The sequence below is a fragment of the Paroedura picta genome, chromosome 11 (genome assembly GCF_049243985.1).
Source record: "Paroedura picta isolate Pp20150507F chromosome 11, Ppicta_v3.0, whole genome shotgun sequence".
Lineage (NCBI taxonomy): Eukaryota > Metazoa > Chordata > Lepidosauria > Squamata > Gekkonidae > Paroedura > Paroedura picta.
The window spans coordinates 20692051-20704198 of NC_135379.1; the positions used below are offsets into that span (position 1 = coordinate 20692051).

At 42.4% G+C, this 12148-nt stretch overlaps 1 protein-coding gene across 3 annotated transcripts in view; it reads left to right on the top strand.

The window, feature by feature from the left end:
* The window catches only part of VPS50 (VPS50 subunit of EARP/GARPII complex), an 88635-nt gene that overhangs the window by 33993 nt on the left and 42494 nt on the right, over nucleotides 1-12148 (top strand). The window contains exons 13-17 of one of the 3 annotated variants that reach the window (XM_077304420.1): nucleotides 2075-2267; nucleotides 3308-3399; nucleotides 5528-5622; nucleotides 6867-6965; nucleotides 10418-10638. In XM_077304420.1, the coding sequence (XP_077160535.1) occupies nucleotides 2075-2267; nucleotides 3308-3399; nucleotides 5528-5622; nucleotides 6867-6965; nucleotides 10418-10454 (516 nt within the window). In that variant the 3' untranslated portion in view covers nucleotides 10455-10638. Of the gene's footprint in view, nucleotides 1-2074; nucleotides 2268-3307; nucleotides 3400-5527; nucleotides 5623-6866; nucleotides 6966-10417; nucleotides 10639-11797; nucleotides 11889-12148 lie in introns of those variants that run through there. The other 2 variants (XM_077304418.1, XM_077304419.1) reach the window with 2 other exon arrangements.

Below are 12148 nucleotides of genomic sequence, written 5' to 3' on the forward strand. Positions count from 1 at the left end.
CTCTGATGTGTAGGTATAATATGGGGAAAAAAGATTTGAAAATGACTTCAGATTAACATGAACATTTTACATTTTTACTATCCATACTTTTAATCCACTGTTGGCTTTAAGTATGCAGCACTATCATTAGAAGCCTACCCACCTGCCACTATAAAGCAAAGATGTGTAATCTGTGTGTTTCAGGGCAATTTATTAAGAGAACCTAACTATTATTTACTAGTAGTTAAGCCCACTGCACGGAGAAATGCAGCGGTTGCTAGTGGCAGGAAGGTGGGGGGGGAGGCCTGTGGAGGGTCTGCTGGCAGCCGCGGCTCTCCGCCTCTGGGCCCGTCAAGTTGGAGTCGGTGGCTCTTGTTCCCCGTCGGTGGCTCTTGTTCCCCGTGGCTGCCTCTCTGTGGCGGTGCATCATTTTCAGTGGCTGCGTCGGTCCCTGCTTGCTGCTGCAGGCAGCCGGAAGAAGCATCAGGGCAGTGGAGAAGCATGAGCTGTGGCAGTCTGGCACATCTGCAGCCAAGCTGCCAGAGAGGTGAGTGGTCAGTCAGGGAGGGCAGGCCATGTAGGGCAGGGGTAGTGAACCTGTGGTCCTCCAGATGTTCGTGGACTACAATTCCCATGAGCCCCTGCCAGCAAATGCTGGCAGGAGCTCATGGGAATTGTAGTCCATGGACATCTGGAGGACCACAGGTTGACAACCCCTGATGTAGGGGCCTGCCAGATCGGTGCAGCCAGCTGTGCTGGCCACATTCTGATTAGGCTGGATTTGAGATTGGACCCTGTCCGGGGGCTGGATACACTTCACTGCCTTGGAAGTTTCCAAAATATATAGAGGAACCATGGATAAGTAGGTACAAGGAGAATCTCCAGAGGGAGGGCATTCCAGAGGCAAGATGGCACCACAGAAAATGTCCTGAAGGCAGGGGTACAGAGAGCAGGGTTTGAGGAGCAAATCTTAACTAGATAGTACTAAAGGAGCCCGTGCTTCTAAAGATAACTTTAGTAATTGGGTCTAGCATATCCTAAGCTGCCATGCTGTCTTTTTAGTTTATGGAACAGAATCCAGAGTATTTAAGCATGTAACAAATACGGTTTTTAGGTTTGCCAGTTTTATATGGCTCACTGAATTTAGTACATCTTGCACCTTTGCTCTACATGCTTCCCCTTAGACTTCATCCGTTAAAAATTTGTGGGGAGAATTTCATGATTGGGGATTTATGGCATTTGGATCCAGACTTAACAGCCTCTCTCTTTTTCCTGTTCAAAGAAGTTCATGAAAGGGCAAATTTACCACAATCAGTACACTAGTTGAAAATTTTTATTTTAAAAATCTTACATATCCCTGTGCTGTGAGTTTATGCATGTTCATCGCTGGACCTGGAAAAATCCGATCTCCAAGTCTTAGCTCATGCTGAATTTTAGGTTTATTGGCAACTTTATAACCTTTTAAATTTGCAACTTTATAGTCTTTAATTGTGCTTAATTATGTTAAGCATACTAGCGAAGTTGTCACTGTGCATGAATGTTTATAGAATCTTTTGCTCCTTAAGAACAGCAATATTAACTAATTATTACTGAATTATTATACTTTGCAATCTATGGAAATGGGTGCATATGTATTTTGTATCTGATATATTGAAGGAGAGGGGTAAGAAAAGGTTTCCATTACGGTCATGTGTGGCAGCGTCCGAATTGGCCATTCCAGGCTGACGCAGCCAGTGTCACACTGCGGGGGGGGGGAGGTGCGGGCGCCGGTCCACAACTTGGCGCACACACACAGGCACGAAGCTCCGCGCCTGCGTGTGTGCGCCAACTGATGCACTGACACAAGCGCTTCCCTTCCCCTCTGCGGCGCAGCATGGCTCCGTCGGCCTACAACAGCCAATTCTGCCGCTGCCACACACAACCCTAGTTTTCCCTGTCTTTGTGTGCTACTAGTGCATTTTGGAATTTTACACAAGTAGTGAGTGTGTTTTTGCTTATTAGGAATTTGTCCCTTTTTTCCCTTTGTAAATTTTGCATCTGTTGAATTAGAAAGCAAATGAGATTGTGAGAGCTCTTTTTCTTGTGTGTTCTGCAGCACATTACATCAGACAGCTACATTCCTTGCCTTGCTGACCTCTGCAAAGCTCTGTGGGAGGTAATGCTTAGTTACTATCGCACCATGGAGTGGCACGAGAAATGCGATTGTGATGCGTCTGCTTCACCTTCTGGTAGGCAGTGGCTCTCGCTGTTTGAAACTAACATCGAAATGAAGTATGTAAATGAAATAGGTTCTCAAAATTTCCCTTCCGACAGAAGAATTGTGGGCCCAGTATACCAGGGGTAGTCAACCCGTGGTCCGCAGGATGTTCATGGACTACAATTCCCACGAGCCCCTGCCAGCGTTTGCTCATGGGAATTGTAGTCCATGAACATCTGGAGGACCACAGGTTGACTACCCCTGCAGTATACGACTTGCAGTAGGGAAGCCCTGTGTAAAATGGAAAAGCCCTATGTAAAAATGTTCATTTGGTTTGATAGTAGTCTTTTTGTGTCAGTGTGTTTCCTCTGGAGAGCTTTTGATGTTTTTTTTGCAGGGTGTGTGTGTTAGAGGATGAAAATGGATGATTTACAAGGGTGACTTAAACAGGGTTACTTCCTTCTCAATAGGGTTGAGCGCTCCGGCGCACTCAACCCTGCTTCTCAATCCAATAAGTCAATAGGCTTGGAAGGATTTTCTGTTCCTCTCTGCTAGTTACTTAGGCAGCCTCTTGTTTCCTAGGAGTTCAGGAGATTTAGCAGCAGTAACTATCTCATTGGTATATTCTTTTTTATTGTTATTTTGGTATATTCTAAACCCATCTAGTTGAGTCTATGGGCACTTCTAGAGTTTTGAGAACAGAGAATGGGTGTCAGAACAAAATGGCAGCCCTGGGAGGTCAAGGCCAATAAGAAAATAACTGCTATTGGGTACTGGGTCAAGTCGCAAAATATTGGTAGTGCAAGGCTAGCATCTTCCTGCCATGAAGTTAATTGGCCCTGCTAAGCATTTATCCTTTCAGAACCATGAGGACAGGTTGGGTAGAAATGTTTTAATACATAAAATATATACGCCTGGTTTTGTCAAAATGAGACTTCTTAGAACATTTTTTTAGGCTGATGGTAAGAAAGTGAATGATTGACATTTGAAGAGCTGGACTTCCTGCCTCTCAAGTTTTGTAACCTTGCAAGCACGGAGTAAATGAGGGTTACTTGGACTTGTGTGAGAAAAACAAATAGCTACTTTTTTTTCTGGCTACATCAATGCAAAAGACTTAAATTTCTTTTCCAGATGGAAGCAATACGATGGGTGGCGAAGAGACCAATTTTGACCGCAGCTATGTGAAAAAGAAATTGGAACACGGACTTTCGCGAATATGGCAGGTCTGTTTTTGGAACTGGCAAAATGCTCCCCCCTCCCATAGTTACCTTAAAAATATCCTGTGCTAAAAATCCAAGTAGGAATAACATTCTTCAAGTCTGTTTGCAGTATCCAGCTTAGCTGGGATTATTTTTGCAGCACAATTCAATTTTCTATAAACAGACTTTAAAAGAATATTCAAAGCACATTCAGGTTATACACGGTCCTAAAATGGCATGAAATATATAAACTGAGATCTTGCAGTGACCTTTACTTCCTAGGCAATGTTTTGCCCTCATTCCTTTTAAGACAAATTCGTCATACCTTCAAATTGTTTGTTCTCTAGAAAATCTTGCCAGGTTGTCTTATGGAAGCACTTAGAATGTTCTCTAGGAATTAAAAGGTAAAGCTAATACTTTGCTATATTTGTAAGCAGCTTGTTATTTTTATTCTTTAAAAATTGGTTTCTTGACTAATGGTCTGTCATTTGAGGTTCTGTTACATAGTAAAGCTGAAGCTGTTTTGATGCTATGGGGGGGGGGGATAGTAATCCCAAACCCCAAATTCAGCATGACTAGGATCAAACAGGCCCAAGTTCATTGAGTGACTCTAGTCCAGAAACTAAAAAGACTTAACTGAGGCTACTATACTTTGATCACATTATGAGAAGACAAGAGTCAATAGAAAAGACAATAATACTAGGGAACATTGAAGGCAGCAGGAAAAGTGGAAGCCTCAACGTGAGATGGATTGACTCAATCAAGGAAGCCATGGCCCTCAGAGGTATCAGAGGTAAAATTTCTATGGTAACTCAATATAGATAACTCTGAAGTAAAGCCAGTTCATGCTCAGACATTAGTTCTTATGGTTCAGGCTAATGATAGTTTCTTAAGCTATTCAGAGTTAATTAAAACCTTTATGTTAGTTTCTTAAAATCTTTGTTTTCTAGACAGCCCAGCACGCTTTCAGCGTTCTCTGACTCATTGGGTTTTCACAAGACTGGTACAATCTTTCCAATACTGAAATCCTTTCTCTTGAAAAACTAGAGGTTGTCTTAAATTAATTCTGAAAGTCTCTAAATTCAGTTTCTAGCCACCCCAGAAAAAGGGTTTCTTCATTCTTCAGAGCTAATTTCTTGTTTGACAAGGTAGGAAAATTATCTTCTCACACCTTTCACTATCTGCTTTCGTTGACTAGGATGGGAGTGTCCATCTAACTACACACTTGTCCTTGCCAACTTTCCTCAGTTTTCCTATCTCTGTTAATTCAAGGGATTCTCTGTGGAGTTGAGGAAGGAAGCAAACAGCAGACTAACTGGGATTTATTAGCAAACTATGGTGCATTTGTAAGAGCCTCTTGTGGCGCAGAGTGGTAAGGCAGCCGTCTGAAAGCTTTGCCCATAAGGCTGGGAGTTCAATCCCAGCAGCCGGCTCAAGGTTGACTCAGCCTTCCATCCTTCCGAGGTCGGTAAAATGAGTACCCAGCTTGCTGGGGGGTAAACGGTCATGACTGGGGAAGGCACTGGCAAACCACCCCGTATTGAGTCTGCCATGAAAACGCTAGAGGGCGTCACCCCAAGGGTCAGACATGACTCGGTGCTTGCACAGGGGATACCTTTACCTTATGGTGCATTTGTGGTGGGAAGTGCTGTCAAGGTGCAGCTGACTTAGGGCTACTTCATAGGGTTTTCAAGACATGGGATGTTCAGAGGTGGTTTGTCATTGCCTGCTTCTGCATAGCATGGTGATTTCCCATCCAAGTACTGACCAGGGCTGACCATTCTGAGGTTGACCATTCTGAGAGGTGAGATCAAGCTGGCCATCCAGGCTAGGGCAGTTATGTGCTACTGGGAGACTAACAAAAATCCCAGAAGTGTGTTTAAATGATTGTAATGTTTGAATAGAATCACAGGCTCTCTTGTTTGAATAGGCCAGAATTTCTTTGTAACTTTAAAAACAATTTTGAATAATTACCTTCTTACCTCTTTCCTAGGTAAATAGCCATTGATGCCCTGGACCCTAGAGATGAGCACAAAGTTCTCTTTTAAAAGTTTCATTTGTTGATGCCCAATTGCAATATGTTCATGGATGGTCAATACAAAAGCACTGGCTGCATATCCTGGAGTTACTCAATGTGTTTGTATTTTTATAGGATGTTCAGCTGAAAGTGAAGACTTATTTGCTGGGGACTGACATGTCCAACTTCAAATACGATGATTTTATCTTTGTGCTGGATATAATCAGCAGGTATTTGGGGAGAGGCATCCTTTTGGTGAAGTCATGCAATACACTTGACAGTATTTGCTAAGAATTTAGCTAGGTGATAAACAGCTGTGTGTGAAGGTTGTTTCAATTGTCTGTACTCTCTTTTACTGCAGAATATCTGAGTTGTAGGTGTGATAAAGTGGCCTGCTGTGTTTTTTTCCTTCTCTGGTAACAAAATAGTTGGTCCAGTTTATGGGAGACAAAACTAATTTGGAGGTTTTATTTGATAAGACTAGACAAGCCTAGGACCAGATACTCTAACTGACTTGGTGGTTCGTAGATCATGTTGCCCATGTCACATGTTAGTCAGAGAATGCTAATTCCTTCAGATGTATCAGGGTCCTTTCAGGCCACATCCCTGCCACAGGCTAGACTGATTAAAACCTCAAATGTCATAGCTTTCCTTTAGGATCTTTAGGGAATTGCTGGGAAAACTGTGAAAGGTCCATCAGAAAAAAGTATCCCAAGTTGGATGAACAGGGTGTTGGAACTGAGACGATTTACAAGATTTAAATGTAGAAGTGTCTGTAGCCGCTGTTAACTACGAGTGGCTTATTTTGGTGTGAAGCAGTGGAAAACTAGGTTTGATTCTCCCATTCTTCTCCCCGTGCAGCCAGTCTGGTTACTATGGGCCAGTCACGATTCAGAGCTCTCTTAGCACTACCTACTTCACAGAGTGTCTGTTGTGGGGAGAGGAAGGATAGTCTCCTTCAGGTAGTAAAAAGTGGGGCAAAAACCTAGTTCTTCTTCTTATCAGCAGGCTCTACAGCCGTGGTTAACATGCCCTCTAGTTCGGTGTACCCCGTCAATATGTCCTATAAATGATAAGTAACGTTCATGGGCAGAAAAATATGAGAAGTCATTTTCTTTTTCCTTGACTTCCAAATGCAGGGATTCACTGTGACTTGTTTTGGTGCTTCAGTTTCTTCCCTGAGGGGAAAACGACAATGAATAAGCAGACTCATTATTAGACTGCAGAATCTGTAATAGACTCCAGAGTACTACATATTTTAATTGCTTGGCTAGAAATCTCCTTGCATGTTGGTTCTTTGTGGGTATGAACAGATGGCACATAATAAGAAAGAGAGAAAGAGACTTTATGTACAGGTTTATATTCCGTGGGGTTAGGTAAGCAATAAATGCAGGGAAGATGGGGAATTAGTAAATGTTTCTGTAACAGGTCTGTATGTTGACATAAGCATATAACTAAACATGATTTCCTGTAGGCTGATGCAAGTAGGAGAAGAATTCTGTGGCAGCAAGTCAGAAGTTTTGCAAGAATCCGTTAGAAAACAAAGTGTTAATTATTTCAAGAACTATCACAGGTAAGGCTTGCCAAACAGATTAGTTGCATGGATTATATCATCATCATAATAATAATAATTAGATTTATTACCCACCGTTATCAGTCAAGCCATCTCATAGCGGGTTTCATAAAAACAGGTTATATTAACTTCTAAAAACGTTAAAACTGAGAATGGAAATTTTAAAAATTTACATGATTCACGACAGCAGCTACCCAATGAAAGCTGGTGTGTGGCGTAGTGGTCAGAGTTTTAGCCTAGGATCTTGCAGCTCCAGGTCGGAGTCCCTGCCCTGCCACAAAAGCTTGCTGGGTGACCTTGGGCCAGTCACACACCTGCCTCACAGAATTGTTGCGAACATAAAATAGAGGTGAGGAGAGCAATGTTAGCTGCTTGGGGCCCCCATTGTGGAGAAAGGTGGGGCAGTATAAATGGAGGAAAACAAAATGAGGGAAACAACAACTCTGGGGCTCAGTTCTGTCTTGAACTATTCACCCACTGGTGTTACAGATAAAATTCTCCGAGGCGGCTGGATCAGAGGGGAAGTCTATGAACTTTAACCAAGGAGTACACTTGGTTTGCCATAGGCTTCGTTTCCCTCTTATTCATTACTGCTGGCTGGTAGCAAGAGTGTCCTAGATCAGGGCTAGTCAACCTGTGATCCTCCAGATGTTCATGAACTACAATTCCCATGAGCCCTTGCCAGCAAATGCTGGCAGGGGCTCATGGGAATTGTAGTTCATGAACATCTGGTGGACCACAGGTTGACTACCCCTGTCCTAGATCATATTGGGAGGTTCTGTTTGCAATTGGTGCAGGAGGCAGACAACAAATGAAATACCATTTATTATAAAGCTCTGGCTGCCTAGTAGTCTAGTGGGGCGGTTCAAAAAGCTATTGTTTAAGCCAGACTGTTCTGAGAAAGAAGACTTTAATTTTTTTATAATAAGCATTTATCCTGCCTTTATACTCTTTTAAAATAAAGAACCTGAGGTAGCTTACAATAATTTTTTTCAAGGATGTTTGTGTATGACACATGTGCCTAAATTTTAGGGTTAAACTAAATGTGATAGCAGCAAAGGCCTTTGTTCAGAGTCTCTACTAAGAATTAGAAGAAACTACTATGAAATGAAGGGGAAAACCTTCATGGCTTCTGAAAGATTGAGTCTGGTTCACAGGTGCTTATACATACATGACAAGTCTCCCAATGCTTATTGGGATTGTTTTCTGTTTTTTTTCTAACCCTGTTAATGAAGAATTATAACGCAAATATTGAACATGTGCATATCATGCGTTTCGGTGGATAAATTAAACAATTGTTGTAGTCACTGTGCATTTCCAGAAAAGTTTAAAATGCTAGAAATGTTTTATCCATTCAGCAATGGTTGATAATCGATAGACAAATAAACTTGCCCTAGGTTCTCCTGGCTAATCCAAGCAAATAGTCCTTAACGACGACAGCTGGATATTGGTGCTGAGTGGGTGCTGTAAAGATTGGTTTAGTTAGTAGCATCCCCAAAGCCTTTTTAACATGTTAAGGTTTCTACCCAGCAGTAAATGTACTTGTTCACGTATTTTACCGAAAGTTACATAACGTCCTTAGGAGATCTAGGGTTCTCTAATAACAGCACATACAGTTCTTGTTTCCCATTGTGTGCTTAATTAGGAAATGTTACATGCTTTTGAAGATGCATTAGTACATGAAAGCTATCCTGCGGGAGCTGTTCAGAGAGCATGGCCTTCACTTGCTCATCTTGACATATGTGAACAAGTGGGCTGTAGATGGAGTGATGCAAACTTTATAATGTAGGGAGATCAAGCTGACTGATGTATAAAACCTGAGGAGGAGGCTAAGTGCATGAAGCATTTTAATGGGAAATGCCATTATTTTTGAGAGTTAAGTGTTGGCGGGTATATTTGTGAAAGGCCTGTTTAGGTCAGAGGGAAAAAGGTTTATAGAAGGAACCGATTGATTTGCTTTGGTAGCGGCAGAACTAGGGTATGTTTTTCTTAGGGAAGCAGATCATCTCTGATATCCAGAAGACTGGGAGCAAGGACATGAATTTAGGAGGTTCCTTGTAAGGTTGGGTGCTTCGGCGTCCGAAGCGGCATTGGTGGGAACGGCCGCTTCGGACACCAACCTTAGTTCCTTGTGCAGTTGCAATGGAATTGCAGCCAGCTGCTTGATTTGTATCACGAGCTGGATTCAAGGTTCCGTGTCATTAAAAGTGGAGCCTTCCTTCAGGCTTTAATCTGATGGAACATTCTTCTTCCACTGAAAGGATTCCTTGATTCAGAGGCAGAGTCGCCCACTAGCGGAATAGAACCTTTGAAGCCAACCCTCCAACTCTTTTAGTGAGATAGAATTAAGTAGTGGTTAGGTGTGCGGACTTCTAATCTGGCATGCCAGGTTCGATTCTCCACTCCCCCACGTGCAACCAGCTGGGTGACCTTGGGCTCGCCACGGCACTGATAAAACTGTTCTGACCGGGCAGTGATATCAGCGCTCTCTCAGCCTCACCCACCCCACAGGGTGTCTGTTGTGGGGAGAGGAATGGGAAGGCGACTGTAAGCCACTTTGAGCCTCCTTCGGGTAGGGAAAAGCGGCATATAAGAACCAACTCTTCTTCTTCTTAAATCCTGGGTCATTTATAATTCGATTCCTGTGACCGCCCCTCTCAGCATAGCCATCTCGGGGCGAGCGGTTTACAACAATTCAATAAAGCAGTAAAAGACTTTAAAGATTTTAAAAGTTTAAATCCTTATAGAAATGAAACCACTCACTGCAACTGCCAGGTGTAATAATGAGCCAGTCTGCTCACAATCAGCCCAGGATGGCAGAAGGGGGCAGAGGAGGGCATGTAGGCATGTTTACAATAGATGTTCAGAATAAAATTTCTCTCTCCCCCCCTTGCTCTCTCTGAACTTCTTATAGAATTTGACTTCATTCTCACTTGCTTTTTTTCTGCCTCCGTTAAGCACAATAACTTCCTTTTTCAGACTTTTGAATCCACTGAGACACTGAACCATCTGGAACTGGCACTCTGCTTACTGCTTAAGTCATTGCTATTGTGTATCAATGGCAGTCTTGTTGATCAGGGAATCATTTATTTAAAGGATGTGACGACTTAGACGGATGTCTATTGTGCCTTTTGAAAACTGTTCTTCGGCGCTTCTTTTTTTGTTTTTTGTTTTTTGTAGAGTGATTAGAAATGCAGTAATTCCGCACACGGGGCTCCTTACAATGTGTCAACAGTAATTATCATGTTAGCAGCCTTTATGTAATTATACTTCTGCAGTGATTTCATAGGCAGATTAGGAAGTACTGACTGCTACATTTCTTGCTCAGAATGAGGGTGAGAGCTTTTTAAAATAAAAAGCTTTGAATATGCCCTTGCGGAGACTGCTTAATTGCTACTAAATTTCTCTCTCACACACTTGGATTTTCTTATTTTCCTTTGGTTTTCTGGCAGAACGGTTTGGAATACTTTTCAAAAGGCTGGCTTCTGACAGTTGAACGATATGGTTATTTTATACTCGGCATTAAACAAAGCAAAAATGTGGCATGAACATTTTAATGTGCATCTGAAATAGAAGAGGACAGCTATTTATTAAAGGTTCTTTTTTCACTAAGAAAAATGTTGGGAAGGGACAACCTACATTGCCCTGCAAAATGGTGAGAAGAATATTCCTATCTGACTCTACTGTGCTTCCCCAGATTTCTTTTTCCTCACTGCTTAGCAGGACAATGTACACCATAATCCTAACAGAAGTAAGACATATAAGAGGAGGTAGCCTGTATCTTCATGTTTGCGACCTTGGTGTAGTGGTTAGGAGTGCCAGCTTGGTGTAGTGGTTAGGAGTGTGGATGTCTAATCTGGCGAGCCAGGTTTGAATCTGCGCTCCCCCACGTGCGACCAGCTGGGTGACCTTGGGCTCGCCACGGCACTGATAAAACTGCAGGAATATCAGGGCTCTCTCAGCCTCACCCACCTCACAGGGTGTCTGTTGTGGGGAGAGGAAAGGGAAGGCAAATGTAAGCCGCTTTGAGACTCCTTTGGGTAGAGGAAAGCTGCATATAAGACCCAATGCTGCTGCTTCTTCTTCTTCTTCTGGCTACTATCTAGTCCTTTCCAGAGAAGTGTTTAAAAAGTGTAAAACATGTATAATGAAAGCAAATAAATAAATGAAATAAAACAAAATTTGAGTCCAGTGGCACCTTTAACACTAACAAACTTTAACTCTGGGTATAAACTTTCATGTGGTTTTGTACATGAAAGCTTATACATCAAACAAAATTGGTTGGTCCTAAGATGCCACTGGACTCAAACTTCGTTCTGTTGCTCCTGACTGGCATGGCTACCCACCTAAGTCTAAATGAAATACGTTATGCAAAACGAACTTGTTATGCAGAGATGGTTGCAGAATGTGCCTTTTTCTCATAGAAGGAAAAATGCTGTTGCATCCAGTGCTCGGCTTTGCAGTACCCATTGTCCAAGACGAAGACTCATTCTGCTTCTCGTTGTGTTCGCTCCTCATTATAGGCGTAATAGATGAGTTGCAGTTCTTTTCATAATAGCCGGCACCCAAATCCTTGTTCTCTCTCACTGGGTGCTCTGATTACATTGGTGTATTGTTAAAAGGACGTCCTGCTTGCAGTACCTTATGGCAGAATGAGGGTATAAACAGTTCCTTTAATTATTGTAATTAAATTAGAGGAAAAAAAATATTAAAGGGAACTACCACTGTAGTCATTTATAATTTTTTCCCCAGTGTTAAATGTTTTAATTCCATTCATGCATTCACAGTGTAGGATTGGTGTGCTTTTGCTGACATGAAATGTATTGTTTCAGAACTCGCCTGGAAGAACTGCGAATGTTCTTAGAGAATGAGACGTGGGAACTTTGCCCTGTTAAATCAAGCTTCAGCATACTGCAGCTGCATGTAAGTGCCAGTCACATTAAAAGTCAGGCATAGGATGAATTTACAGCCTCACAGCAGTAGGGCTTTCTAACTTTTTTTCTGTTATACCATTTTTCTCTAGGAAATTTCTGGTGTTTTTCCCCCAGTAGCAGGAGTAAAACAGCTGGAGGGTAGGAGTAATTCCCTGCAGGAAATCAGCAGACGGGAAAGGGTCCAAAACAGGCTTTCTCAACCAGGGTTTCCTGAAACAATGGGGTTTCATGCAGCCCTGGAAGGGTTTC